Raw genomic sequence first — 27,719 nt, 5'->3', positions numbered from 1 at the left:
TAAAGCTGTTGCTCCGCCATGGAGTTTAAACTTAGTTCTTAACGTTTTACAGGGTGTTCCATTTGAACCCCTTCATTCCATTGATATAAAATTGTTATCTTGGAAAGTTCTGTTTTTAATGGCTATTTCCTCGGCTCGAAGAGTCTCTGAGTTATCAGCCTTACATTGTGATTCTCCTTATCTGATTTTTCACTCAGACAAGGTAGTTCTGCGTACTAAACCTGGGTTCTTACCTAAGGTGGTCACTAACAGGAATATCAATCAAGAGATTGTTGTTCCATCCTTGTGTCCAAATCCTTCTTCAAAGAAGGAACGTCTTCTACACAATCTGGATGTAGTTCGTGCCCTCAAGTTCTACTTGCAGGCAACTAAAGATTTTCGCCAAACTTCTTCCCTGTTTGTCGTTTATTCTGGACAGAGGAGAGGTCAAAAAGCTTCTGCTACCTCTCTCTCTTTTTGGCTTCGTAGCATAATACGTTTAGCCTATGAGACTGCTGGTCAGCAGCCTCCTGAAAGAATTACAGCTCACTCCACTAGAGCTGTGGCTTCCACTTGGGCCTTTAAGAATGAGGCCTCTGTTGAACAGATTTGCAAGGCTGCAACTTGGTCTTCGCTTCATACTTTTTCCAAATTTTACAAATTTGACACTTTTGCTTCTTCGGAGGCTATTTTTGGGAGAAAGGTTCTTCAGGCAGTGGTTCCTTCTATATAATGAGCCTGCCTATCCCTCCCGTCATCCGTGTACTTTTGCTTTGGTATTGGTATCCCAGAAGTAATGATGACCCGTGGACTGATCACACATAACAGAAGAAAACATAATTTATGCTTACCTGATAAATTCCTTTCTTCTGTTGTGTGATCAGTCCACGGCCCGCCCTGTTTTAAGGCAGGTAAATATCTTTTAAATTATACTCCAGTCACCACTTCACCCTTGGTTACTCCTTTCTCGTTGATTCTTGGTCGAATGACTGGGACTGACGTGGAGGGGAGGAGCTATATGCAGCTCTGCTGGGTGAATCCTCTTGCATTTCCTGTTGGGGAGGAGTTATATCCCAGAAGTAATGATGACCCGTGGACTGATCACACAACAGAAGAAAGGAATTTATCAGGTAAGCATAAATTATGTTTTACAGACATCCTTTCAATTTTGCCTAAGGTAGTTTTTTCAGAAATTATTAGCAGAGACATTGTTGTTCCTTCTTTGTGTCCTAAGCCTTAGAATGCTTCTGAGAGATCTTTACACTATTTGGATGCTGTTAGGTCATTGAAATATTGCATTGATGCTTCTAAGGATTTTAGACAAACTTAGTTTGTTTGTTCTTTTTTCTGGTCCTAGCAAAGGTTAGAAGGCCTCTGCTGTTTCTTTGGCCTCTTGGTTAAAACGTTTTATTCACAAAGCTTATTTGGAGGCACCACAGTGGATTAATGCTCATTCTACTAGGTCAGTTGCCACTTTTCGGCTTTCAAGAATTGAGGCATCAGTTGAAATAAAAATTTACAAGGCAACTACTTGGTCTTCTTTGCATACTTTTTTTTACTAAATTCTATAATTTTTATCTTTTTGCTTCTTCTGATTTAGCCCCTTGCTAGAAAGGTTCTTGTTTTTTTTTTTGCAGGTTTGATTTATTTTAAGTGCATTAAAAATTTCTCAGTGAAAAAAAAAAAAATGTTTTTAAATTCCCCCCTTTAAGTTATTACTCGTGGACTCCAAAACTTTGTATACCAATGAGTAATGTATTATGGACTCTCACCACCTGTATGAAAGAGAACCTATTTTATGCTTACCTGATAAATTAATTTCTTTCATGGGGTGAGTCCACAAGACCCCACCCTTATGTTTTTTGGGGGTCAGTTTTTTTCTTTAGCACATCTTTTTTCCTTTCTTTTTTTTACCTCACTTTGCTTGGCTAAATGTTAGTCTAATGTATGTGAGAGGTGGGAGGGGTTTTATAGGGCTATTGGGGTTTGGGATCTATGCCTCCTCCTAGTGGTAGAGAAGAGTAATTCCCAAGAATAATGGATTGTGGACTCTCACCATAATGAAAGAAATAACTTATCAGGTAAGCATAAATTATGTTTTTGTCAAAACAAGGAACAGAAGTCGGGATCCTCCTCTCAGAAACCAGGTTCCTTTGGCTATGCCTGGAAGCCTAGTTTGATCTACCTGGATCAAGTCTAAGCAGTCAAAAAGATCTGCCCTCTTATCCAGGGTTCTAAGTATCGTGTCTCAGGGTTATCAAATAGGTTTTAGAACTAGGCCTCCCAGAGAGAGGTTTATTCTGTCCTATGTTCAGGCTGTTTTTTTCTGTCCATTTCTGATCTAGAATCTATGCGAGTGATTGTTCCTATTCCTTTTGTTCGAACAGGGAATGGGATTTTATTCAAATCTCTTAATTGTTCCAACATCCTAAGAAGGAAGGACCTTTCAGACCAGTTTTGGATCTTGAAACTGACTGTCAGAGTTCCTGCTTTCAAAATGGAAACTATTTGGTCCATTCTACCTTTTTGTTCAGCAAGTTCAGTTTATGTCCACATTAGATTTTAAGGATGCTTATGTTCATGTTGCAATTCAAGGGATATTATTAATTTTCATGGTTTGCGTTTGTGGACAAACACTTTCAGTTTGTTGCTCTACCAGAATATGTATTATGTCTGTGATCAGAACTCAGGGTATTGCAGTGTTTCCTTACCTGGTCGATATGTTGGCTCTGCTTTATTTTTTCATTTAGTAGAATCTCTCATTGTTGTTTCTTTAACAACATGGTTGGAAAAGCAATTTTCCAAAGGGTTCTCTGGTTCCTCAGACAAGGGTTGTTTTTCTGAGAGTTCAGATAGATTTAGTTTTCATGAACCTCTCTTTGACAGTTCCAAGAGGGTTGAATCTAGAGTTAGCTTGTTAAAAATCTTCACTTTCTTTTCTTTCAGTTGCTCTTTTGTATAAAGGCATTAGGTCTCATGATTTTACTGCATTTGGATGCTTTTTCATTTGCTCATTTTTACTTGAGGCTTTGTATGCTTCAGCAATGGTGCAGATTTAAAATATTTATCTTGATCACAGGAAAAGTTAGTCCCTGCCTGGGTGGCTGAATTATCAGCTTATTATGCAGTGGGCTTTTTTTGCTTTTTCCATATGGACTGTGATTATTTCAGATGCAAGTCTTTCACATTAGGGGGGTCATTTTGGGGTTTCTGAGGGCACAAGGGGTTTGGTTTCCCCAAGAGACAATGTTGCCAATTAATGTTGTTGTGCTCCATGCATTTTTTAGAGCCCTTCAGAGTTGGCCTCTGTTTAAAAAGTAGTTGTAGTTCCATTTTCAGACAGAAATTGTTTTTGCATTGGCTTTCATCATTCACGGGGGGGGGGGGGGGGGGGGACTTGTAGTTCTCCAGCAATGAAGGAAGTGTCATATATTCTTTCCTGGGCAGCAGACAATTGTTGCCTGAATTCTGCAGTTTTTATTCCAAGAGTGAACAACTGGGAAGAAGTTTTTCTCAGTCGTCAGTCACTGCAGCCAGGGGAGTTGTCTCTCTATATGGATGTTTTCAATCAGATAGTGGATCTTTAGGGTCTCCCAGAGATAGATCTGATGGCCTTTCTATTGAATAATAAACTTGTTAGATATTTGAGTGCCAGGGACACTCAGGGGAGTTTGTTGATACTCTGGTTGCTCCATGGCTGGCTTTATGTTTTTCCTCCTCCTGGTTTTTCTTCCCAGATTGATTACCAAGATCAGGCTAGAATCCTAATTGCTTCAGTTTGGTCTTGCAGGGTCTGGTATGCAAATCTTGTTCAGATATCCAGTTGCCCTCATTGGTCTCTTCCTCTGTGTCTGTACCGTCTGTCTTAAGATCAATTTTTCCATTAGGATCTTGTCTCCCCTAAGTTTAACGGCATGAAGATTCAACAATTAGTACTCAGGCACAGAGGTTTCTCTGTTTCTGTTGCTGAGACTTAGAATACAGGCCAGCAAGCCTTTGAGTATGAAGATTTAGTATAAGATCTGGAAGGCCTTTATTTTCTGGTGTATAGATCATGGCTTCTTCCTGGCATTGTTTTTGAATTCCTTGGGTTTTGCAATTTTTGGTGGATGGTTTAGATAAGCGTTTATCTGCCAGCTATTTGAAAGGTCAGATTTCTGCTCTTTTAGTTTCATTCCACTAGAAGATTGTTGATCTTTCTGACATTCATGATTTTGTTTTAGCGTTGTCTAGAATTTAACCTTTTCTTAAAGGAACAGTCTAGTCCAAAATAAACTTTCATGATTCAGATAGAGAATGTAATTTTAAACAATTTTCCAATTTACTTTTATCTCCGATTTTGCTTTGTTCTCTTGGTATTCTTAGTTGAAAGCTAAACCTAGGAGGTTCATATTCCAATTTCTAAGCCCTTGAAGGCTGCCTTTTCTGTCAGGGCATTTTGACAGTTTTTCACCACTAGAGGATGTTAGTTCATGTTTGTCAGTAAATGTGTGTCATATAGATAACATTGTGCTCAGGCATGTGGAGTTCAGGTGAACTAGCTCTGATTGGCTAAAATGTATGTCTGTCAAAAGAACTGAAATAAGGGGGCAGTTTGCAGAGGCTTAGATACAAGGTAATCACAGAGGAAAAAGTGTATTTATATAACTGTGTTGGTTGTGCAAAACTAGGGAATGGGTAATAAAGGGATTATCTATCTTTTTAAATAATAAAAATTCTGGTGTAGACTACCGCTTTAAACCAATTTCTCTTTCTTGGAAAGTTTTATGTTTTGGCTATCTCTTCTGCTAGAAGAGTCTGAGTTGTCTTGTTGTTCATGTGATTCTCCTTAATTTATTTTTTATCAGGATAAGGTGGTTTATGGACCGCATTTGACTTTTTTCCTAAGGTTGTGTCTTTGGATTATATAAATTGGGAAATTGTTGTGCCTTCTTTATGTCTTAATCCTAAAATTCTCCAGAGAGGCTGCTTCATAATTTGTATGTTGTAAGAGCCTTGAAGGATTATAAGGATTTCAGACAAACTTCTAGTTTGTTTACTTTTCTGATTCCAGTAAGGGTAAGAAAGCATCTGCTGTTTCTTTGGCTTAGTTGAAACATTTGATCAATAAGGCTTATTTGGAGGTGGGACAGCCTTGACCTAGATGGATTTCTAACCATTTTACCAGATCAATATCCTCTTCTTGGGCTTTTTAGAATAAGGCTTCTGTTGACCAATTTTGCAAGGTAGCTACTTGGTCTTTTTTTGCATACTTTTACAAAATTCTATAATTTTTATGTGTTTTGCTTCTTCTGAGACAGCCTTTGGTAGGAAGTCCTTCAGGCAAATTTTCTTAGGATAATTTTGTTTTTGCCTGTTGGTCTTTTTAATTGCATATTAACTGATTTATTCTTTGGGTTCTATTTGGCTTGTGGATTTAATTTCTCGGTGAAAAAAGATTTTCTTGTTATCCCGCCTTTATTTCTCATTACTTGTGGATTCCACGGCTTGGGTATCGGTTCTCAGCGGTAATGTATCATGGACTCTGCATGAAAGAAAACATAATTTATGCTTACCTGATAAATTAATTTATTTCATGGTGGTGAGAGTCCATGAGACCCCATCCTTTTTTTTTGCGCACATCTTTTTTCCTCTGCTCCTATTATTTTACTCTTGTTTCTTTTCCTACCTCTTTTGCTTGGCTGTACATCAAATGAATTTACCAGTGAGGTGGGAGACGTTTTAAAGAGCTCTTGGGGTTTTTGGAGTCTTTGCCTCCTCTTAGTGACAGGGAAGAGCAATTCCCAGGAGTAATGGATTGTGCACTCTCTGTGGAAAACAGATCCAAAGCCTTGAAAATCATTGGGGGAAAAAAACACACAAGTTATAGTGGTACATTCATCATAATGTTAAATAAATCAAATAGGACAATCAATGAACTGATCTGCATCATTTATGCAGTATGCCTTATAGAAATACTGTACATGCGTCCAACTCTATTATACAATTTAAGGGAATGCAACAACTGTCCAGGTACTGATCAGTTAAAGGAACAGCTTATGAAGAAATAGAATTAGGAAATTAATGGAAAGTGTTGCATAAGAATAGTGATGTCAAATTAATAGTTGTAGTTTTTGAACATTTACAAAAAGTGATGAAGATTTTCTGTTTCTGACAATTTGGTAGTGCATGCTATTGAATAGAGCTTGCATGTAATTTTTCCTAATGATTGATTATATCGTAAATGACCACTAAATGCAGTAGAATTGCATAATTAACAAGTATATAATAAATATACAATGCAATAACACCTACTCTAAATTTTAAATAAGCAGTAGATTTTTTTCTGGCCCCCTGTATCATGTGACAGGCATCAGCCAATCACAGACTAGTATAAGTATACCCTGTGGGCTTGTGCAAATGCTCAGTAAGAACTTGTTCCCCAGAACGTTTGTACATAAAGACACTATAAAATTTAATAATGGAAGTCAGTTGGAAAGTTTCTTAAAACTGCATGCTCTATCTGAATCATAAGTTTATTTTGACTCAAGTGTCCCTTTAAGGCATATGCAGGCATTTTTGTCCCTAACAGATTAAAGGAACATTCTAGCCAAAACTGAAATGTTCATCAGTGCACTTCATTTTTTAATAAAAGCATATTTCGGCCATGCAGGTTGGTTTACCTAGGAAGGTGAAATGTCATTAGTCTTTCTTCATCAGAGCTCATCAGGACCAGATAAATCAAGGTCCCTTTGGGGTTGTCTTGTTCTGAATCACTGATAGGGACAAGATGTTTCTGTCCTAAAAAAAAAAAAAAAAAAGGGTACATTTTTGACTACTGGTCAAGGTCTCAAGGTTTTTCTGATTTTGCTGTGGAAACATTTTTGTTTCTAAGTTGTAGTTCTAGTAAGAAAAAAAAAATGTGTATGTTACTTGTCCAGTAAAATATTTTTAACTTTCCAGCAGTAGGGTTGTACTATAGTATATGATTAGACATGAGGAAATGTGAGGAAATTTGTTGAATTGTAGGTAAATGTTACCTTTTCTGCTTTAGGCAGTTCCTGAAAAAAATATAAAGACTTTTTTTGTTGTTCTTTTCTTTCTTTAGAGTGAATGACTGCATATTAAGAGTGAACGATGTTGATGTTCAAGATGTAACTCACAGTAAAGCAGTTGAAGCACTAAAAGATGCGGGATCTGTTGTCCGATTATATGTCAGAAGGAGAAAACCAGTTACTGAGAAAATAATGGAGATAAAGCTTATAAAGGGACCTAAAGGTAATTACAGATTTTAATTCTTAACACATTTCTGCAAGCATTCACTTTTTAAATATATAAATCTGTTTGCAAAATGTTATGTTTTTTTCATTTGTTAGCTTCTTTAAAGGAATAATAACGTATAAATTAAACTTTCATATTTTAGATAGAGCATGCAATTTTAAGAAGCTTTCCTGTTTACTTCTTTTATAAAGTTTTCTTCTTTCTTTTGGTATCCTTTGTTTAAGAGTAAACCTAGACAGGTACAAGTGCTTGTATTCTGTTTTCTTCTTTTTTTTTTTATTTAAATCTGAACTTTTCCTTTTCTAGGTCTTGGGTTCAGCATAGCTGGAGGTGTTGGAAATCAGCATATTCCTGGAGATAATAGTATTTACGTAACCAAAATTATTGAGGGTGGTGCCGCACACAAGGATGGCAAGCTTCAAATCGGCGACAAGCTTTTAGCAGTAAGTTTAGTACTCTTCTATAAGCAAAGTATTCTAGTATATAGTCTTTTACTGCATGCTGCTATGGTAACTAAAATGTACTTCTATGTTGCTGTGAAATAAGTCATATTTATTTATTTGTGTGTATTGTAGCTAATGTTGTGTATCAGTAATTTTTCTTTTTTAAATCTTTTTTTTTTTTTTTTATTCAAATATACTGTTTGGTGAAAAAGTAGTAGTCATTACAATTTTGAAACACAAAGAGAGATTAACTAGACTCATAGTAGACTTTGTTAAAGTAGCTTGAGATGGTGATCATCCTAGTTGCAGCCTCTTTTAGCCCACTTTCATAAAAAAGAACTGTCCTGTAGTATATCCGTATGATCTCATCGAAAAGAACATTCCAGTAAATAGAGAGATCTCAGAAGATCTAGGTTTCTTATTTCTACTTCTTTGCTCAATGTATTCTAGTTTATTCTAGTTTAACATAAGGAAAGCTTTGGTGACAAACAGCCATCAGATTAAAAATAAGATGATTTTCTTAGTTTTTTTGTGCATTATGTGGCCGGATAAGTAAGTGAATTAACACTGATCTTCATAAGATTTTCAGTTTGACAGAGCTATATATCTTTGCTGTTGGTTCTGCCATTTATTATTGAAGTTTCAGTGTCAGCACACATCGAAGGAGATCTCCTATGTCAGGGATGGCCAACTTCCTAATACATGGGGGCCGCAGGTCAATATTTTAGAAGCCTTTAAGGGCAGCATGTAAATTTATAATTAAAAATTCAAATAATATAATAATGTACTTTCCTAAAATGTTCTGTGGCACAGGGAATTTAGGTAATATTTCAGGGTACTCACATCTTCTGTTTTCCTATTGAGGACTTTTTCAAGTTCTGATCACCCCAAATCATGCATTTTAATTTTTGCCTTTTCTTGAAGCCGCAAAGAAAATGTTTTATACTTTCAATATGGCATTAAAAAGCCAATTTCTGCATGAATAAAAATAATTTTCTTTCCTAAGATACGGTGAGTCCACAGGTTCATCAATTACTGTTGGGAATATCACTCCTGGCTAGCAGGAGGAGGCAAAGAGCACCACAGCCAAACTGTTAAGTATCACTTCCCTTCCCACAAACCCTAGTCATTCTCTTTGCCTTCGGTGCATGGAGGAGGGGACATTTTGGTGTCTTAAGAAGATTGGATTTACTTCACTTCAATCAAGATTTTCTTTCTTAATATGAGGAGAGTCCACGGCTTCATGCCTTACTTGTGGGGATACAGAACCTGGCCATCAGGAGGAGGCAAAGACACCCCAGCCAAAGGCTTAAATACCTACCCCACTTCCCTCATCCCCCAGTCATTCTTTGCCAATCTCCTGTGACGAAAAGGCAGAGAACTGTCAGAAGATTTGACTAGTTCCTTAGGAAGGGTATCTGCCCTTCGAGATGGGACTGGAGTTTTAAGTAGTCTTGTCAGCCTCTCAGTGAGAGCATTGACGAAAGTTAGAGTCTGGAGATACAGGGAGAGTCTTTCTGCAAACCCATCCAGACTCATATTATTAGCTCCTTAAGGAATCAGCGTTGACGAGTTTGGCTGCCTGCTTTCTTCACTCAAGTCCATGTCAGAAGCACTGCTACAATCTGTCAAACTTGAAGGACTGTGTCACTGTTCCACGGCATAGATTCCGGTAAGATCGTTTCATTATTTTACACACATGTTAACGATAGAAGACAGGGTCACAGTGGGACTCCTTTATCTTTATGGAATCAAGGGTTAATATCTCCTGAGGGGGATTATTGAAAAGTGGGGTTTTTAATCATATTTGTTATGTGATTTTGACTGCTTATGTGTAAGAACATTTGGGCTCTTAGGCTTATATGGAACGTACAGGTTATATTCTTCTTAGATGGAAAGATTCCACAGCTGCATTCATTACTTTTGGGAAAATAAGAACCTGGCCACCAGGAGGAGGCAAGGACACCCCAGCCAAAGGCTTAAATACTCCTCCCACTCCCCTCATCCCCCAGTCATTCTTTGCCTTTCGTCCCAGGAGGTTGGCAGAGAAGTGTCAGAATTTAATTTATCTCTTATGGAGAGTAGTACTCTTCGACATGGGATAGGAGTCCGGAGATGCAGGAAGAGTCTTTCTGCAAAACCATCCCGACTCATGTTCGGCGTTGTCTAACTTCGCTCCGCTGCCTGCTTTCTTCTGTCAAGTCCATGGTGGAAGTGATGCTACTATCCGTCACATTTAAAGGCCGTGTTCCTGTTCCAGGGCGTAGATTCTGGTAAGATCGTTTAATTTTCTTTCTTCGTGCATGTACTGTACTACAGATGTTTTCCCGAGAGGCTACCGCCTTGCGGGACTAACTTAACATAAGGGTCTCAGTGAGTCTCCTTTTAGTATTTTGGAATCAAGGGTTAATATTTCCTGAGGGGGGATTATTGAACAGGGTTTTTTTTAATCATGTTTGTTATGTGATTCAATCTGCTTATGTGTAGTGTTAAATGGGCTCATGGCTTGGAACATAAAGGCCTTGGAAGTGACATGACCTTATGGTTGGGCGCGCTTTATTTGGACTATACGGTTTACCTTCTGGCCATGCGTGATTACGTTGCGTCCTCCATTTCCACATTCCTGACCGTGTGGCGATGGAGAAATTCCAGTTCGCACGGGTCTGGTTCATAGGAGGTGGTGAGTGCTCCAGCCATTGTGGGTGTCAATTGCCGTTTTGTTTTGTCTTAAATAGTCCATATTGGCATATTCTCTATCCAGTTATGGAGGATTCTGATGCTGAGACTGTTCAAATTTCAGGCTCAGTTATGGAGGATTCTGATACTGAGACTGTTCTTATTTCAGATTCAGATTCTTCGTCCAGAGAAGAATCCAGATTGGCCTCGTTGACACATGTCAATCAGTTAAGTTCAGTGTGCCGTATTAGAGCACCTGGTTCCTCGGGCTCGGGGAATCAAGGGTCAGTTGAGCCATCCGCTTCTAGGGGTCCTGTCCTCCAAGAGGCGTGTTCCCTACCGCTCCATACTTCTACACATGTGGGTAACCCAGATTATGATTATTCCTCCATGCAGGGTGGCTTGTTCCCCCCGGAGGTTGCAGCACGTTTTCGCTTCCACATATTCTTATCGTTTACAGAGTCCAGACGTTTATGCGCGATTGTGCTTGTTTTTCCCTATTGTCCCGGGTCTACCGCCTTGGGGAGGGCCTGTGCAGTTCCCTGCGAGTGTAACTTTCCCTGAGTGTTGTGCCTTTTGTTAGAGTTGCGCGCCTTCTCGTCTTACTCAGACATGTTTTTCAGTTATTAAATGATCCTATCCTTCTCAGATACGGGAATTTTCAGTCTGCTTCGAATGGTGCACCTCATTAGACATGTGGGGATGATGTATACTCCTGACTGTTCTTCCCAGTTTTTTGGACGATTAGGGCTCCGTTTGGCTGGTTCTGCGGTAGGCCTGTTTTCTTCTTGGGCGTTAACCTACGGGTTGCCTTATATTTTTCTTTTTATCCAATTAGGATGTCTTTTAATTTATTATTTTCCTTCGGGAATATTAAACGGGATCAATGCTCTGTTGTTTTTGGGGACATGTTAGTCCTATGTTTGTCTGTTTTCCCTTCTTCCCCTCTGAGGGAGGATTTTTGCCGTTGATGGTTAGGACCCGGGTTGCAGGCTGGTCCTTTTGGGTTCGGTTCTGTCTTGTGGCTGTTCAGACACGTGGCGCCGTTCTGATTGGCTGGTCCTGTCGAGGCGCCAAGTGCTCATGTTTTTTGTTTAACATTCAACTAAGCATTCTAGAGGACTTCTGGGTCTGCATGGCAGGAAGGGTTGTCTCAGTCCTTATAGACTTTAATTTGGATGACTGGATCAGTGGAGTTTCCGCTGCTTCACTCTCTTTTGTCTGGTATTGTCGGACCCTAGAGTTCCTCCCCCACATGGTGGATAGTTGAGGGCTTAGCGCCTTCTTACTGCCAAGTGAGCGGTTTGGCCTTTTTCTTTTGAGGCTCGTGGATTGTCTTTTTGGACTTGGTCCTCAGCAGCTAGTAGTTTGAAGGGTAGTTCAGCTGCCTTGCAGCGGATGGTTTGCAGAATGTAACCAGCTGCAGCTATTGCACATCAAGTGTACTGTCTAGCTGTTTTTCTGAGACTTTTTGGTCTTCCTCTGAGGTCTCCATATTAGGTCTCCTTTTAGGAGCCTGGGAGATGTTTGTTCCCTGTTAGGGACACTAAGCGTGGTCTCTTTGGGCTTGCTTGGGGGTTCCTCCCAGAACGGAGGATGGTTTGCGCCCCTTTCTCCCTGTAATCATCCGCTTGTACGGAGGTGATGTGGAGACCAGCCTTTGCTCAAGTGGTTTTGGCCTCGTGGATTCCCCTTGCCTTATTGTCCTGAAGCTGTTGGTGAGTCTAGAAGCTCTAGTGTCGTTGTACGACTTTTACCGCCTTAACTCCTTTGGAGTGTGGGACTTTGGCAAGGGGTGGTCTCTTCCTTAGGTTGGGACTTGCGAATTTTTCTCGTTATCCGGCTTAATCTGGATATTGCATTAGTATTCCTTTTGGTCTGGGTTGTTATCTCAGACGGGGTGTTAAGTTTGCGGGTATTGTTTGTTTAAACAGTTGGGGGTTCGGACCTGTTCTCCCTGGGGCTTCCTGTTGCTGAGTTTCACTCAGCATTTTCCCTTGTGGATCCCGTTGTGGGTTGTTACTGGAACTTTGGCTCCAGGGTTGGTTCGGGGTTCCCCAGTTCCTTGAAACTTGGGCTATGTCTTTTTACTCGGATTACTTGACCTTGTCTTGGTTGGCCAGGTTTTCTGAGGCCATTGCTCATTGGGCTTGTTTTGCACCTTAGGCGGTTTCCCTTGGTCAGCTTGCTGTAGTATTCATTGAATTCACTGCTCTGCAGGTGAATGGACTTGCAGTGTCTTTGCTGCTACTATTGCACATTGCTTGCATGTTAGCAGGCTAGTTTTTAGGGGAATCACTTTCAACAGGGCTTTTGATTTGGGAATTGATATCTCCTTTAGCCTGTGGCTTCGTGGCTTGTGGAAGGTGCTGCCTTTTAGCCCTTTCCCCTTCTTGGGTGAGAGCTTAGTATCCTTTTTTTGGAGACATGGTCCTTTTCTTAGGGCTTCTCCTGGATCAGTAGATGGACCTGTGAGTTTCCCTTGCTGAGAGGGATAATCTCTCTGGGGGTGTTCGTTCCATTTGGAGTCTTGCTGGCTCAATGTCAAGACTAAGTTGGACCTTTTTCACTAGATCCTTTGGGTCTTTGGTCCTGTTGTCTGTTCTAAGGAGTCGGCTTGCACCCATTTTCTGTTGGATTGGCTGTGGCCATTTTTCCGCTCGTCTTTGAGCTGGTTTTGGGGTTCTTCTGTTACCCTGTTTCAGACCTGCCATTGCTGGGTCTGGCCCGGCTGGGAGTGGGTTCTGAGAGACGTTGTCATCTTCAAGATCTAGGGCGTAGTAGCTATAGCTAGCTCCCTAAGATTACAAGCAGTGGGATTGCTCCACCTCGGGGTGTGGGTGTCACTTCTCTTTCTTGGGGGCCTCATGGAGGTTGTGATTCCCCCTTTTTTGGAAGACCTGTGGGTAGGTCTGGTGGCTTGGATTGCCTAGAGTGTGCCCTCTGCGAGTTGTCTTTTGCAATCTGTTTTTTTGCTGGCTGCTTTTGCTCTCTGCAAGTATTCTCTTTGTCATCCTGAGGGTGGTGGCGTGTTTTTGACTCAGGGTTTTTCGTCTGGGTCTGTTGCATGTTTTTTGTAGCGGAATACTTCAGTGTTCCAAGTTCAGACGATGTGAGGACTCAGTCTTCTGTTGTCTTTTGGTATTTTTGCACGACGTGAGAGAGAGGTTTCTCTGTTCCTATGTCTAGGCATAGTCTCCCCTTGTCTGTCGGGACCCTTTTAGGCCCTTGTGAGCTGGGCTAGCTCTGGGGGGTTTTAGCTCTGGGGGGTTTTCCTTTATGGATTGTGACCTTTTAGGTTTTTTCCTTCGGTTCTCCTGGCCCTATCCCTTTGGGATTTTAGGCTGGTGTTCCCTTCTTTAGTGAGTGGTGAGGGACCGACTCTTGGGCGACCGTGTCTCCTGGAGGCCTGTTGGCTCAGTTGAGTCTGATTTTGCGGTCTCTAGCTAGGCTCTGGACTACCTGCGGTTCAGTGTCCTTAGGGCATTTTTCCTTTTTAGTTTTTTCGGCTTCGGACAAAGCTGAGTTATTTGTGGGCAGTGGTTTCAGGCTTGGGGCCCTCAGAATGGGCCGCCTATTGTACCCTCCCATCTTAGCATTCAGCGACCTCTATAGCTTGGGTATTGTTTTCCCAAAAGTAATGAATGCAGCTGTGGATTCTTTCCATTTAAGTAGAAAAACATAAATTATGCTTACCTGATAATTTTCTTCTGATAGAAAGAGTCCACAGCTCCCCACCTGTAATTTTTATGTGGGGCATCCTTTTCTATTTTTCTGGCATCTTTCACCCTGATATTTCTTCTACTGTTCTTTGTTCCTCGGCACAATGACTGTGGGATGAGGGGAGTGTGGGGGGTATTTAAGTCTTTTCCTCCTCCTGGTATCCAGGTACTTATTTTCCCAAAAGTAATGAATGCAGCTTGTGGACTCTTTCCATTAGAAAAAAAGAAAATTATCAGGTAAGCATAATTTGTTTTTCAGTTTTAGAGTTGCACAGTTTCTTTATATTAAGCTGGCACGCTTTTTCCTTAGCAGGGGCAGGTCTTGCATGAGCACAATGTGACCGGGAATGGTCGTTTTTTTCACCGATTCTGGGGTTTAAGGTGGCAGTATCCTGCTTCCAGATTTTACAGTAGTTCCCGGGTCTTGGCCTTTCTGGGTTTCTTACCTTCGCCTGCTAATAGACTTTTAGGGATTTTCTTGTGTCTTTTCGATCCTCAGAGTTGGATCTAGACCTAAGTTGCTGGTTTCGACACCAGGGTGGATCTGGATGCTGTTTTGTATTAGGGACAGGGATTTTTTTCTACCCTACTCAGCAAGCTGAAGGCTTAGCATTGAATCCTGCTGTGGCAGTTTTCTTTTAATCCTGAGAGCTTGCAAATTTTCCATTGGGTTATTCCAGCCCCCTTCTGGTGTTTGTTGATGCAGGGGTGGAGAGTGATAGACACAGCCGAGGCCGTGACTTTGGCATGGTGCTGGTGATTCTGTCTTAACAGACTTACATAGAATACCGGTGGGGGAAATCAATTCCCAGTGTTCCGTTCAGATCTCCCTGTTCTCAGAAATCTTTCTCTTAGTTCTCCCGGGGCAGGTTTTGACCTTGTTGCTTCCTTGTCCGTGGGGAGTGTGTGTCCTAGGGAGGTCCGTGGGTTGTGAGTTTCCTTCCAATTATTCCTTTGGTTCCTCAGTGAGCATTCTGCTTGGAGGATTTGGTCTTCTGGACTCGTACCAGTTGGGACCTCTTAGTGGGGAGACCTTCTTTTGAAGGAGGACAGTTCCTCCTGTTAAAGGGGGGGCCTAGTGTTTGGTGGTGGGCGGAAAACCACGTCGACTCATTGCCAGCGACCCTATCTATGAGAGTACTCTTCAGTTTCGGATGTCCACTACAATCATTCCCTGCTTGAATGTTTGTGTCGGATGGGGATGCCGATCAGGCTTTTAAGGCGTCAGTGTTAGCACCACCGCTTCTGTAGCAGATGGTGCATTTGAACCCAGGTGGGGCTCCAGCCTTTTCATCCTGAATATGCTAGACATCTAGCATTCCTTAGAGGTTTCTTTTAACCTTCTTCTCTTCGGTCATGTCGCGCTTTGTTGTGGATGGTCGATCCTCGCAAGAGCAGACGTCAGTGAGACGGTTTGCTCCGTTTATATTTAGAGTTGTGTCACAGTTTAGGCGCTTAACCTCCATGGACCTTGTTACAGGGATCTGCTGGAGCAGGGTCCTTGTGTTCATCACAACCTGGACTCTGAGGCTGACTACATGGAATTGAACACTTAGTATTGGGAAAGAGAGGTTTTTTTTCTGAAAGAATGTTGTTACTCTTGTTCTCTCTCATAAATGTTGTATAGTCGCATCTATTATAAAGGGTGCAGGACCTAATTCTTCTGGTATGTAGAGATTCTCCTGACATAAGGGCCAGGTTTTCCAGGATCCTTTCCTTTCTCCAGGATGCTTTGGGGAAGGGCCTTCTGCTAGCTCCCTTAGGGGACAGATTTTGGCCCTATCTGTTTTACTGCTCGAGAGGCTCATGGAGCTTCCAGATGTTCAGTCTTGTTCAGGTTTTGACTAGCTCAGGCCTTTGTTTAGATCTAGTGCTCCTCCTTGGAGTTTACATCTTGTTCTACATTTTTGCAGAAGGCTCCGTTTGGGCTTATGCATGGAGTTAACATTAAGATTTTCTGTCTTGGAAGGTTCTTTTATCTTTTTTTTTTTTTTTTTCTACTGGCTATTGCTTCAGCGCACAGTGTGTCTGAGATGGCTGCCTTGCAATGTGAGGTCCCTTACCTACTTTTTCATGCGGCTATGGATGTTCTCTCTAGGTTTGGTTTCCTTTCTATGGTTGTTTCAGATCGCAACATCAATCAGGGATTGTGGTTCTTTCCTTGTGTCCTGATCCTTCTTTTTCGAAGAAGTGGGTATTTCATAACTTGGATGTGGTCCGGGCCTTGAAGTTCTATCTTCAGGCTACAATGGAGTTTGTAAGGCCCACCTTACAAGTTCCTAACATATTTGCTACCCTAGTATATATATATATATATATATATATATATATATATATATATAATCAAACCACAGAACAGGCAGTGCTCAGGATACCGCTCTCACCATTACACTGATTGCACCTAGTCTAATCAGCCATCTTCACGCCGTGTACTCCAGCACGCTTGTATCCCTCTGGTCTCTAGTCCTCCGCTGATGACGTCATCCACCGGTGCCACTCACGAGCGCTCCATCCAACGCTCCACAGCAAACACACACCAACCAACAGATTCAGGAAGGCACCCGGTCTCCAACTCTCCCAAAGGACCTCAATAAACAGGCAACAGCAAGTATATAATGTCCAGAAACTGCAGCCAGACGATCCGGTAAAAACATAAACAGTCTTTATTTGACATGTAAATACAGGCTATATGTCAAACATGTTTCGTATAGATATACTGAATCAACTTTTTCAATGACAACCTGGTGAAAAATAACTAAGTAGCTAGATTTAAATACACCTGTAAGGCAACACCCTAATATCTCACAACTAATCAAATCAATGAACCTTTTAGCAGAATTATACAACACCTGTGTTCTGCTCATTATAGAGGTATGGTCATAGAGAAGGGAATGTGCTTGGTGTAAACATTGTTTAGCAACATGATAAATGCAAAAATATATATGCCAACATTCAAAATATCCTTATTTTATGTTTAATATAAAACCTGAAACCATTGATGCTTATTTACAACCTATGGTAATTAATTTATTAAGCTATGTAAGAGATACTGGTGATGTCATTCAACAGCTTGAAAATTTAAAATGGAAAGCAGGGTATTCCTTCATCTCAGTGGATGTGCTTTCACTTTACACGTGTATACCACATGATAAAGGGATTGAAGCTGTTAAATTTTTCTGGTTATGAGGTCAAATTGAAAGATTTTATTCTAACCTCAATTGATTTTCTCCTAACACATAATTTTTTCATTTTTGAAGGTGACTATTATCTCCAAAGACGCTGGACAGCTATGGGGGCAAAATTTGCTCCCTCTTACGCCAACTTATATTTAGGTTGGTGGGAGCTGTCCCGCGTTTTTGGAGATATTAATCCATATAGGGAGCATATTCTTTATTTTGGTCGCTATATAGATGACCTTTTGTTTGTCTGGAAAGGGCCAGAGGAGATTATTCCTGACTTTATAAATTATCTACAAGACATTGATCTCAATTTAAAATTTACCTATGTGACCAGTGTAGAATCTGTACCCTACTTGGATATAGAGCTACAAGCTAATTGTGATGAACAGAGTATTGAAGTTGAATTATATTGTAAAGAGATGGCTGGGAATACTATTCTGAATGCCACCTCCTGTCATCCTAGACATACAGTAGTATCTATACCCAAGATTCAATATATATGTGTTAAACATAATTGCACTAAATTTGAAAAATATGAATTTCATGCGAAAGAATTAACTGAAAGATTCTTACAAAGAGGTTATGATAAAAATAACCTAGATAGGGCTAAGAAATTGGTTGACCCTCAGGATAGGGATTCCTTATTTCTTAATAAAAGAGAGTCCAATTCCATGCAAAATAAACCCAAATTTATTACCACTTACAGCACTGTGTATCACAAAATTTGTAAAATCATACGTGATTCTTTGCCCATATTAGAGGCTGATGATGCACTTAGACAGATTGTACAAACAGGCTGTGGTTTTGTGTCTCGTAAGGCTAAAACCTTGGGTAATCTTCTGTCTCCTTCTATGCTGCCTAAAATAAAAAGGAAAATTGGCTTTCATTAAAGCCAGGTTTTCACAAATGTAACAGCAGCAGGTGCAAGTCATGTGCACATGCCCTGTTTGGAACGGAGTTTAAATCCCAAGTGACAGGTAAAACTTACCAGATTGAACAATATTCCACTTGTAATTCTACATATGTTATTTATTTGCTCACCTGCAGGGGGTGCTATAAGCAATATGTAGGACTCACCACACGACCCTTGAAAGACAGATTCTTAGAGCACCTTAGATCTTTTGAAGATCCACACTCAACAACTCTAGTGTCACTACATTTTAAGAGTGAACATAACTCTGATATTTCCTTATTGGCATTTCAGTGCATACAATTCATTCCCAGACACCCACAAGGTGGTAATAGAGAAGAAATTCTCATGAAAATCTTTTGGATTTTTCAATTGGAAACTGTAGTGCCAAAAGGTTTAAATTGAGAATGGGATATAAAATTATTTGTTAAATAGAAAAATAAAAGAAAAATATATTGCTTTCTGATATTTTGTGTATATATTTTTTTTTCCATTTGTGAATATAAAACATAAAATAAGGATATTTTGAATGTTGGCATATATATTTTTGCATTTATCTTGTTGCTAAACGATGTTTACACCAAGCACATTCCCTTCTCTATGACCATACCTCTATAATGAGCAGAACACAGGTGTTGTATAATTCTGCTAAAAAGTTCATTGATTTGATTGGTTGTGAGATATTAGGGTGTTGCCTTACAGGTGTATTTAAATCTAGCTACTTAGTTATTTTTCACCAGGTTGTCATTGAAAAAGTTGATTCAGTATATCTATACGAAACATGTTTGACATATAGCCTGTATTTACATGTCAAATAAAGACTGTTTATGTTTTTACCGGATCGTCTGGCTGCAGTTTCTGGATATTATATACTTGCTGTTGCCTGTTTATTGAGGTCCTTTGGGAGAGTTGGAGACCGGGTGCCTTCCTGAATCTGTTGGTTGGTGTGTGTGTGTGTGTGTGTATATGGATATATATATATATATATATATGACTTCTGTCTTGTCTAGATTTGCCCTACATTTTGTATTTAGTGGAGGATTTTAAACTTAATTTCTCTTGTAAGGTGTATCCAGTCCACGGATCATCCATTACTTGTGGGATATTCTCATTCCCAACAGGAAGTTGCAAGAGGACACCCATAGCAGAGCTGTCTATATAGCTCCTCCCCTAACTGCCATATCCAGTCATTCTCTTGCAACTCTCAACAAGCATGGAGGTAGTAAGAGAGAAAGTGGTGAAATGTAGCTGTTATTTTGCTTCAATCAAAAGTTTATTATTTTTAAATGGTACCGGAGTTTGTACTATTTTGTTCCAGGCAAAAAAATAGAAGAATCTGCCTGTGATTTCTATGATCTTAGCAGGTTGTAACTAAGATCCATTGCTGTTCTCACACATGACTGAAGAGAGTGATAACTTCAGCGGGGGAATGGCGTGCAGGTTCTCCTGCTATGAGGTATGTGCAGTTAAGATTTTTTCTAGAAAATGCTGCTGATACCAAATTTATGTAAGGTAAGCCTGAATACAGTGATTAAATAGCGACTGGTATCATGCTTGCTTTCTGAGGTAATAATCTTTTATATTTACAATATAAAACGTTTGCTGGCATGTTTAAACGTTTTTATATATACTTTGGTGATAAAACTTTATTGGGGCCTAGTTTTTTCCACATGGCTGGCTTAAATTTGCCTAGAAACAGTTTCCTGAGGCCTTCCACTGTGTTACTATGAGTGGGAGGGGCCTAATTTAACGCTTTTTTGCGCAGTAACTTTTACAGACTGAGACATCGAGCTTCCTCCAGGAGTCCCCTGAATGCTATAGGACATCTCTAGGGGGCTCTTAGGCTTTCCAAAATCGTTTGTTGGGGAAGGTAGGCCCACAGCAAGGCTGTGGCAGTTTGGTGTGACTGTTAAAAAAACGTCTATGTCGTTTATTTGATCCGTTTTTTGAACTAAGGGGTTAATCATCCATTTGCAAGTGGGTGCAATGCTCTGTTAGCTTATTATACACACTGTAAAAATTTCGTTTGATTTACTGCCTTTTTTCACTGTTTTTCAAATTCTGACAAAATTTGTTTCTCTTAAAGGCACAGCACCTTTCTTATATTTGCTTGTTAACTTGATTTAAAGTGTTTGTACAAACTAGCAATGAGACTAGCAAGCTTGGAAAACATGTCTGACATAGAGGAAACTCCTTGTTCATTATGTTTAAAAGCCATGGTGGAACCCCCTCTTAGAATGTGTACCAAATGTACTGATTTCACTTTAAGCAATAAAGATCATATTCTGTCTTTAAAAAATTTATCACCAGAGGAATCTGACGAGGGGGAAGTTATGCCGACTAACTCTCCCCATGTGTCAGATCCTTTGACTCCCGCTCAAGGGACTCACGCTCAAATGGCGCCAAGTACATCTTGGGCGCCCATAGCGTTTACTTTACAAGACATGGTGGCAGTCATGGATAATACACTGTCAGCAGTATTAGCCAGACTACCTGAATTTAGAGGAAAGCGAGATAGCTCTGGAGTTAGACGAAATACAGAGCATACGGACGCTTTAAGAGCTATGTCTGATACTGCCTCACAATATGCAGAAGCTGAAGAAGGAGAGCTTCTTTCTGTGGGTGATTTTTCTGACTCAGGGAAGATGATGCAACCTGATTCTGATATCTCTACATTTAAATTTAAGCTTGAACACCTCCGCGTGTTACTCAGGGAGGTTTTAGCTGCTCTGAATGACTGTTATACAATTGCAGTGCCAGAGAAATTGTGTAGACTGGATAAATACTATGCAGTGCCGGTGTGCACTGATGTTTTTCCAATACCTAAAAGGTTTACAGAAATTATTACTAAGGAATGGGATAGACCAGGTGTGCCGTTCTCTCCCCCTCCTATTTTTAGAAAAATGTTTCCAATAGACGCCACCACACGGGACTTATGGCAGACAGTTCCTAAGGTGGAGGGAGCAGTTTCTACTCTAGCAAAGCATACTACTATCCCTGTCGAGGACAGTTGTGCTTTCTTAGATCCAATGGATAAAAAGTTAGAGGGTTACCTTAAGAAAATGTTTATTCAACAAGGTTTTATCCTGCAGCCCCTTGCATGCATTGCTCCTGTCACTGCTGCTGCGGCGTTCTGGTTTGAGTCTCTGGAAGAGGCTTTACAGGTAGCGACTCCATTGGATGACATACATGTCAAGCTTAAAGCACTTAAGCTAGCCAATTCTTTTGTTTCTGATGCCATTGTTCACTTGACTAAACTAACGGCTAAGAATTCTGGATTTGCTATCCAGGCGCGCAGAGCACTATGGCTAAAGTCATGGTCAGCTGACGTTACTTCAAAGTCTAAGCTGCTTAACATTCCCTTCAAGGGGCAGACCCTATTTGGGCCTGGTTTTAAGGAGATTATTGCTGATATCACTGGAGGAAAAGGTCATGCCCTTCCTCAGGATAGGTCCAAATCAAGGGCCAAACAGTCTAATTTTCGTGCCTTTCGAAACTTCAAGGCAAGTGCGGCATCAACTTCCTCTAATGCAAAACAAGAGGGAACTTTTGCTCAGTCCAAGACGGTCTGGAGACCTAACCAGACCTGGAACAAAGGTAAGCAAATACAAAAGTTTTTTGCGGCTACAGGGCTTCAAACCTACTCAATCCCAATAAGCAAAAAAGGGAACAGTACAAAAAAGTTAAGTGAAAAGGCTTTATTCTGTGCACTTAAAAACAAGCAGAGCCGTAGCTCTAAGCAAAAGCATACACTGGCAAAAAGGGGTAACAGTGCAGCACAGCAGACATGTTTCGTGTGTCTTCAGCACACTTGTTCACTGCTATGTTGTTGCTGCCACTGTTACTCCTATTTAAAGGAACAATACACTTTAATTAAAAACAAACGTTAACCCCTTAATGACCTGTTGAATTAGGTGTAAGGCTAAGGCTAAACTAATGACAGAAGGAAGGAGGGTACTATATAGGGAACACAAACAGCTATATTCTAAGCACATAGCTATAAAAGCCAAAAAATATTTATTAGAAACCTAAACTTAATTCTAAGTTAGAATGTACTTAGAAAGACAAGAATGTATGAGTGTTCTCTACTTATTCTTTTACTATTGATAATACCATATAGGGATTAGAAAAGAGGAATAGTTATATTGGCTGAAAATCCTACATATACAAGTGCATTTATTCTTAAGTACTAAAAGTGTTATCCCCTACTTTAACTATCCTAGATCAATGTAATATATTTAGATGTTAAGTTATTTGTCTGTTCATAGAATGTATACATCACTAAGTTTTGGTTGTCCAACTTTTACATGATATGGCCAGAATGAATGGCATAACATAAAGAGAGTGTGATTCTAGGTTGGATAATATTAAATAAAAAGATTGACATCACTTTCTTTGTTAATGCCATGTGGATGTCTTGTGTTCAGTAGAAAAATCCATTGGGCTTCCTTATAGTCCAGCCTTTGGATTCTGTCACCACCCCTTTTGTGTGGTGGTACATGGTCAATTGCATGTATAGACAAAAGGGCAGCATTGCCCGAATGTTCAGATTTGAAGTGTCTGGCTACTGGAGTAAATATGTCTGGGTCTTCGATGTCCCTGACATGCTCCTGGGCTCTGTCCCTGACAAGTTGTTTGTTTTTCCCGACATATTGTATGTTACACCCCCTGCAGGTCAGCAGGTAAATCACATGATTGGATTTACAGTTTAGATTATATCTAATATTATATGTGTGATTTGTTGATGTAGAGGTAAAGTTCACTCCTTCCACTACGTGGCTGCAGGTTTTACACCTTTGTGCCCTGCATTTGAAAAAAACTAATCTTTGTGGGAGCCAGGTACTGGTATTTACATTAGCGAGATCAGAGGGTGACATACTTGTCAAGCTTAGAGCACTTAAGCTAGCCAATTATTTTGTTTCTGATGCCATTGTTCACTTGACTAAACTAACGGCTAAGAATTCTGGATTTGCTATCCAGGCGCGCAGAGCACTATGGCTTAAGTCATGGTCAGCTGGCGTTACTTCAAAGTCTAAGCTGCTTAACATTCCCTTCAAGGGGCAGACCCTATTCGGGTTTGGTTTGAAGGAGATTATTGCTGATATCACTGGAGGAAAAGGTTATGCCCTTCCTCAGGATAGGTCCAAATCAAGGGCCAAACAGTCTAATTTTCGTGCCTTTCGAAACTTCAAGGCAAGTGCGGCATCAACTTCCTCTAATGCAAAACAAGAGGGAACTTTTGCTCAGTCCAAGACGGTCTGGAGAACTAATCAGACCTGGAACAAAGGTAAGCAGGCCAAAAAGCCTGCTGCTGCCTCTAAGACAGCATGAAGGAACAGCCCCCTATCCGGTAACGGATCTAGTAGGGGGCAGACTTTCGCTCTTCGCCCAGGCGTGGCAAGAGATGTCTAGGATCCCTGGGCGTTGGAAATTATATCCCAGGGATATCTTCTGGACTTCAAGGCTTCCCCCCCAAAAGGGAGATTTCACCTTTCACAATTATCTGCAAATCAGATAAAGAGAGAGGCATTCTTACACTGTGTACAATACCTCCTAGTTATGGGAGTGATCCATCCAGTTCCAAAGGAGGAAAAGGGACAGGGATTTTACTCAAATCTGTTTGTGGTTCCCAAAAAAGAGGGAACCTTCAGACCAATTTTGGATCTAAAGATCTTAAACAAATTCCTCAGAGTTCCATCATTCAAGATGGAGACTATTGGTACCATCCTACCTATGATCCATGAGGGTCAATACATGACTACAGTGGATATAAAGGATGCTTATCTTCACATTCCGATACACAAAGATCATCGGTTTCTCAGGTTTGCCTTTCTAGACAGGCATTACCAGTTTGTAGCTCTTCCCTTTGGGTTAGCTTCAGCCCCAAGAATTTTTACGAAGGTTCTAGGGTCGCTTCTGGCGTTTCTAAGGCCGCGGGGCATAGCAGTGGCCCCTTATTTAGATGACATCCTGATTCAGGCGTCAAACTTCCAAATTGCCAAGTCTCATACGGACATAGTGTTGGCATTTCTGAGGTCGCATGGGTGGAAGGTGAACGAGGAAAAGAGTTCTCTATCCCCCTCACAAGAGTTTCCTTCTTAGGGACTCTGATAGATTCTGTAGAAAGGAAAATTTACCTGACGGAGTCCAGGTTATCAAAGCTTCTAAATTCCTGCCGTGTTCTTTATTCCATTCCTCGCCCTTCGGTGGCTCAGTGTATGGAAGTAATCGGCTTAATGGTAGCGGCAATGGACATAGTGCCGTTTGCACGCCTACATCTCAGACCGCTGCTACTCTGCATGCTCAGTCAGTGGAATGGGGATTACACAGATTTGTCCCCTCTACTAAATCTGGATCAAGAGACCAGGGATTCTCTTCTCTGGTGGCTATCTCGGGTCCATCTGTCCAAAGGTATGACCTTTCGCAGGTCAGATTGGACAATTGTAACGACAGATGCCAGCCTTCTAGGTTGGGGTGCAGTCTAGAACTCCCTGAAGGCTCAGGGATCGTGGACTCAGGAGGAGTCACTCCTTCCAATAAATATTCTGGAACTGAGAGCGATATTCAATGCTCTTCAGGCTTGGCCTCAGTTAGCAACTTTGAGGTTCATCAGATTTCAGTCGGACAACATCACGACTGTGGCTTACATCAACCATCAAGGGGGAACAAGGAGTTCCCTAGCGATGTTAGAAGTCTCAAAGATAATTCGCTGGGCAGAGATTCACTCTTGCCACCTATCAGCTATCCATATCCCAGGTGTAGAGAACTGGGAGGCGGATTTTCTAAGTCGACAGACTTTTCATCCGGGGGAGTGGGAGCCCCATCCGGAGGTGTTTGCTTATGTGTTTCCACCGTTTCCTCTGCTCCCTCGTCTGATTACCAAGATCAAGCAGGAGAGAGCATCGGTGATCTTGATAGCGCCTGCGTGGCCACGCAGGACCTGGTATGCAGATCTAGTGGACATGTCATCCTTTCCACCTTGGACTCTGCCATTAAGACAAGACCTTCTACTACAAGGTCCTTTCAATCATCCAAATCTAATTTCTCTGATACTGACTGCCTGGAGATTGAACGCTTGATGTTATCAAAGCGTGGCTTCTCCGAGTCAGTCATTGATACCTTAATACAGGCACGAAAGCCTGTCACCAGGAAAATTTACCATAAGATATGGCGTAAATATCTTTATTGGTGTGAATCCAAGGGTTACTCATGGAGTAAGGTCAGGATTCCCAGGATATTGTCCTTTCTGCCCTGTCTATTCTTTTGCACAAGCGTCTGGCAGATATTCCAGACGTTCAGGCTTTAGTCAGAATCAAGCCTGTGTTTAAACCTGTTGCTCCGCCATGGAGCTTAAATCTGGTTCTTAAGGTTCTTCAAGGAGTTCCGTTTGAACCTCTTCATTCCATAGATATCAAACTTTTATCTTGGAAAGTTCTGTTTTTGGTAGCTATTTCCTCGGCTCGTAGAGTCTCCGAGTTATCTGCTTTACAATATGATTCTCCTTATCTGATCTTCCATGCGGATAAGGTAGTCCTGCGTACCAAACCTGGGTTTTTACCTAAGGTGGTATCTAATAAGAATATTAATCAAGAGATTGTTGTTCCATCTTTGTGTCCTAATCCTTCTTCAAAGAAGGAACGTCTATTACACAATCTGGACGTGGTTCGTGCTTTAAAGTTTTACTTACAAGCTACTAGAGATTTTCGTCAAACATCTGCTTTGTTTGTTGTCTACTCTGGACAGAGGAGAGGTCAAAAGGCTTCGGCAACCTCTCTTTCTTTTTGACTGAGAAGCATAATCCGCTTAGCCTATGAGACTGCTGGCCAGCAGCCTCCAGAGAGGATTACATCTCATTCTTCTAGAGCTGTGGCTTCCACATGGGCCTTTAAAAGTGAGGCTTCTGTTGAACAGATTTGCAAGGCGGCGACTTGGTCTTCGCTTCATACTTTTTCAAAATTCTACAAATTTGATACTTTTGCTTCTTCGGAGGCTATTTTTGGGAGAGAGGTTTTACAGGCAGTGGTACCTTCCATTTAAGTTCCTGCCTTGTCCCTCCCTTCATCCGTGTACTTTAGCTTTGGTATTGGTATCCCACAAGTAATGGATGATCCGTGGACTGGATACACCTTACAAGAGAAAACATAATTTATGCTTACCTGATAAATGTATTTCTCTTGTGGTGTATCCAGTCCACGGCCCGCCCTGTCATTTTAAGGCAGGTATTTTTTCATTTTAAACTACAGTCGCCACTGCACCCTATGGTTTCTCCTTTCTCGGCTTGTTTTCGGTTGAATGACTAGATATGGCAGTTAGGGGAGGAGCTATATAGACAGCTCTGCTGTGAGTGTCCTCTTGCAACTTCCTGTTGGGAATGAGAATATCCCACAAGTAATGGATGATCCGTGGACTGGATACACCACAAGAGAATTAAATTTATCAGGTAAGCATAAATTATGTTTTTCGCCTCCCCATAATTTTAATTGCTGTTGTTCTACCCTAGTATAGAAAGCCAGAGTAGGTTTGATCTGATCTCTGTGAGGAGTGGCATCCTCTCATTCTGTGTAGGCTGTCCTCCTGCCGGATGGTGAGACTGCTGGTATGTGCCTTTTTGTCTTCTGGGGCTGGGAGACTGGCACTAAAAGGGTCTAGAGCCTCTCTGCAACATTATGTGGGCATATATATCCTTTAAAAGGATATATTTGGCAGGATGCAGACACTTTATGGTGACAGAAACTAGGGGTTAATAAAAAATTCCCTGATTTTGGGCTTATGTGTTAATTTTTTTTAAGACACCTAAGGGGTTAATGACTTGACTCCTGTTTTATGTTGAGCTGGTATAGCTCTTTAAGGGTTTTACAAACACAGTATTTGAGACAGTGTTGTAGTCGCGCGCTGTTTGTCTGCGCATTTGGAAGTGAATCTAAAAATATGTCACTCATTCCATTCTAGGACTCCCTTGTTTCTCACGAGTAGTGTACTGAGTGTTGGGGCAAGGATTTTAAATGGGATTTCACTTACTTTTTTGCTGTAGGGTAGACTTTGATGGTGACTTTCAGCTGGAAGATTGAAGAGCGATGTCGATAAATGTTCGCGCTTTATTTCCATGCAGCTGTCATGTTCCCGCCTCCTCCTTCACTGAGGAGATGCGGCGCCTTGTCACTCTCTCGCCGTGTCCGGTCATGTGACCCCGCATCTTACAGTCTAATCCGAGAGAGAACGGAGTTGTTTTCGGAAATAGTTTATTCAGTGCCTCTGTGAGAATGATTATTTGGAATGTCTTTATATTCCTTGTGATATATTATATTATATGTCATATATAATTTATTTAATAAATCTGTTTTCTTTCACCCCTATACTGTGTTTGCTATAGTTTCCCTTATACCTTTGTTTTTTCTTTTACAAAAGAATTCTGGTTTTTAGACACTAAATATTGTTTCAGATATTCACAATTATGGGTGTTTTTTTACTTCGCTGGGTCTCTTGAGTTAGAGAGAGAGCATTGCATCTGAGCCCAATGTCTCTCAGGATGATGCTGTTTAGCAATACTACA

At 40.9% G+C, this 27,719-nt stretch overlaps 1 protein-coding gene across 1 annotated transcript in view; it reads left to right on the top strand.

Moving 5' to 3' along the window:
• Positions 1-27,719, top strand: part of DLG1 (discs large MAGUK scaffold protein 1) — a gene marked incomplete in the record, with an annotated part of 930,518 nt that overhangs the window by 412,147 nt on the left and 490,652 nt on the right. Inside the window, 2 exon segments of the mRNA XM_053710194.1 lie at positions 7,067-7,236; positions 7,546-7,682. Of these exon segments, the coding sequence (XP_053566169.1) occupies positions 7,067-7,236; positions 7,546-7,682 (307 nt within the window).

This window comes from Bombina bombina, chromosome 4 (genome assembly GCF_027579735.1).
Source record: "Bombina bombina isolate aBomBom1 chromosome 4, aBomBom1.pri, whole genome shotgun sequence".
NCBI lineage: Eukaryota > Metazoa > Chordata > Amphibia > Anura > Bombinatoridae > Bombina > Bombina bombina.
The sequence above is the reverse complement of the archived record's forward strand: the minus strand, read 5'-3'. Positions and strand labels throughout refer to the sequence as shown.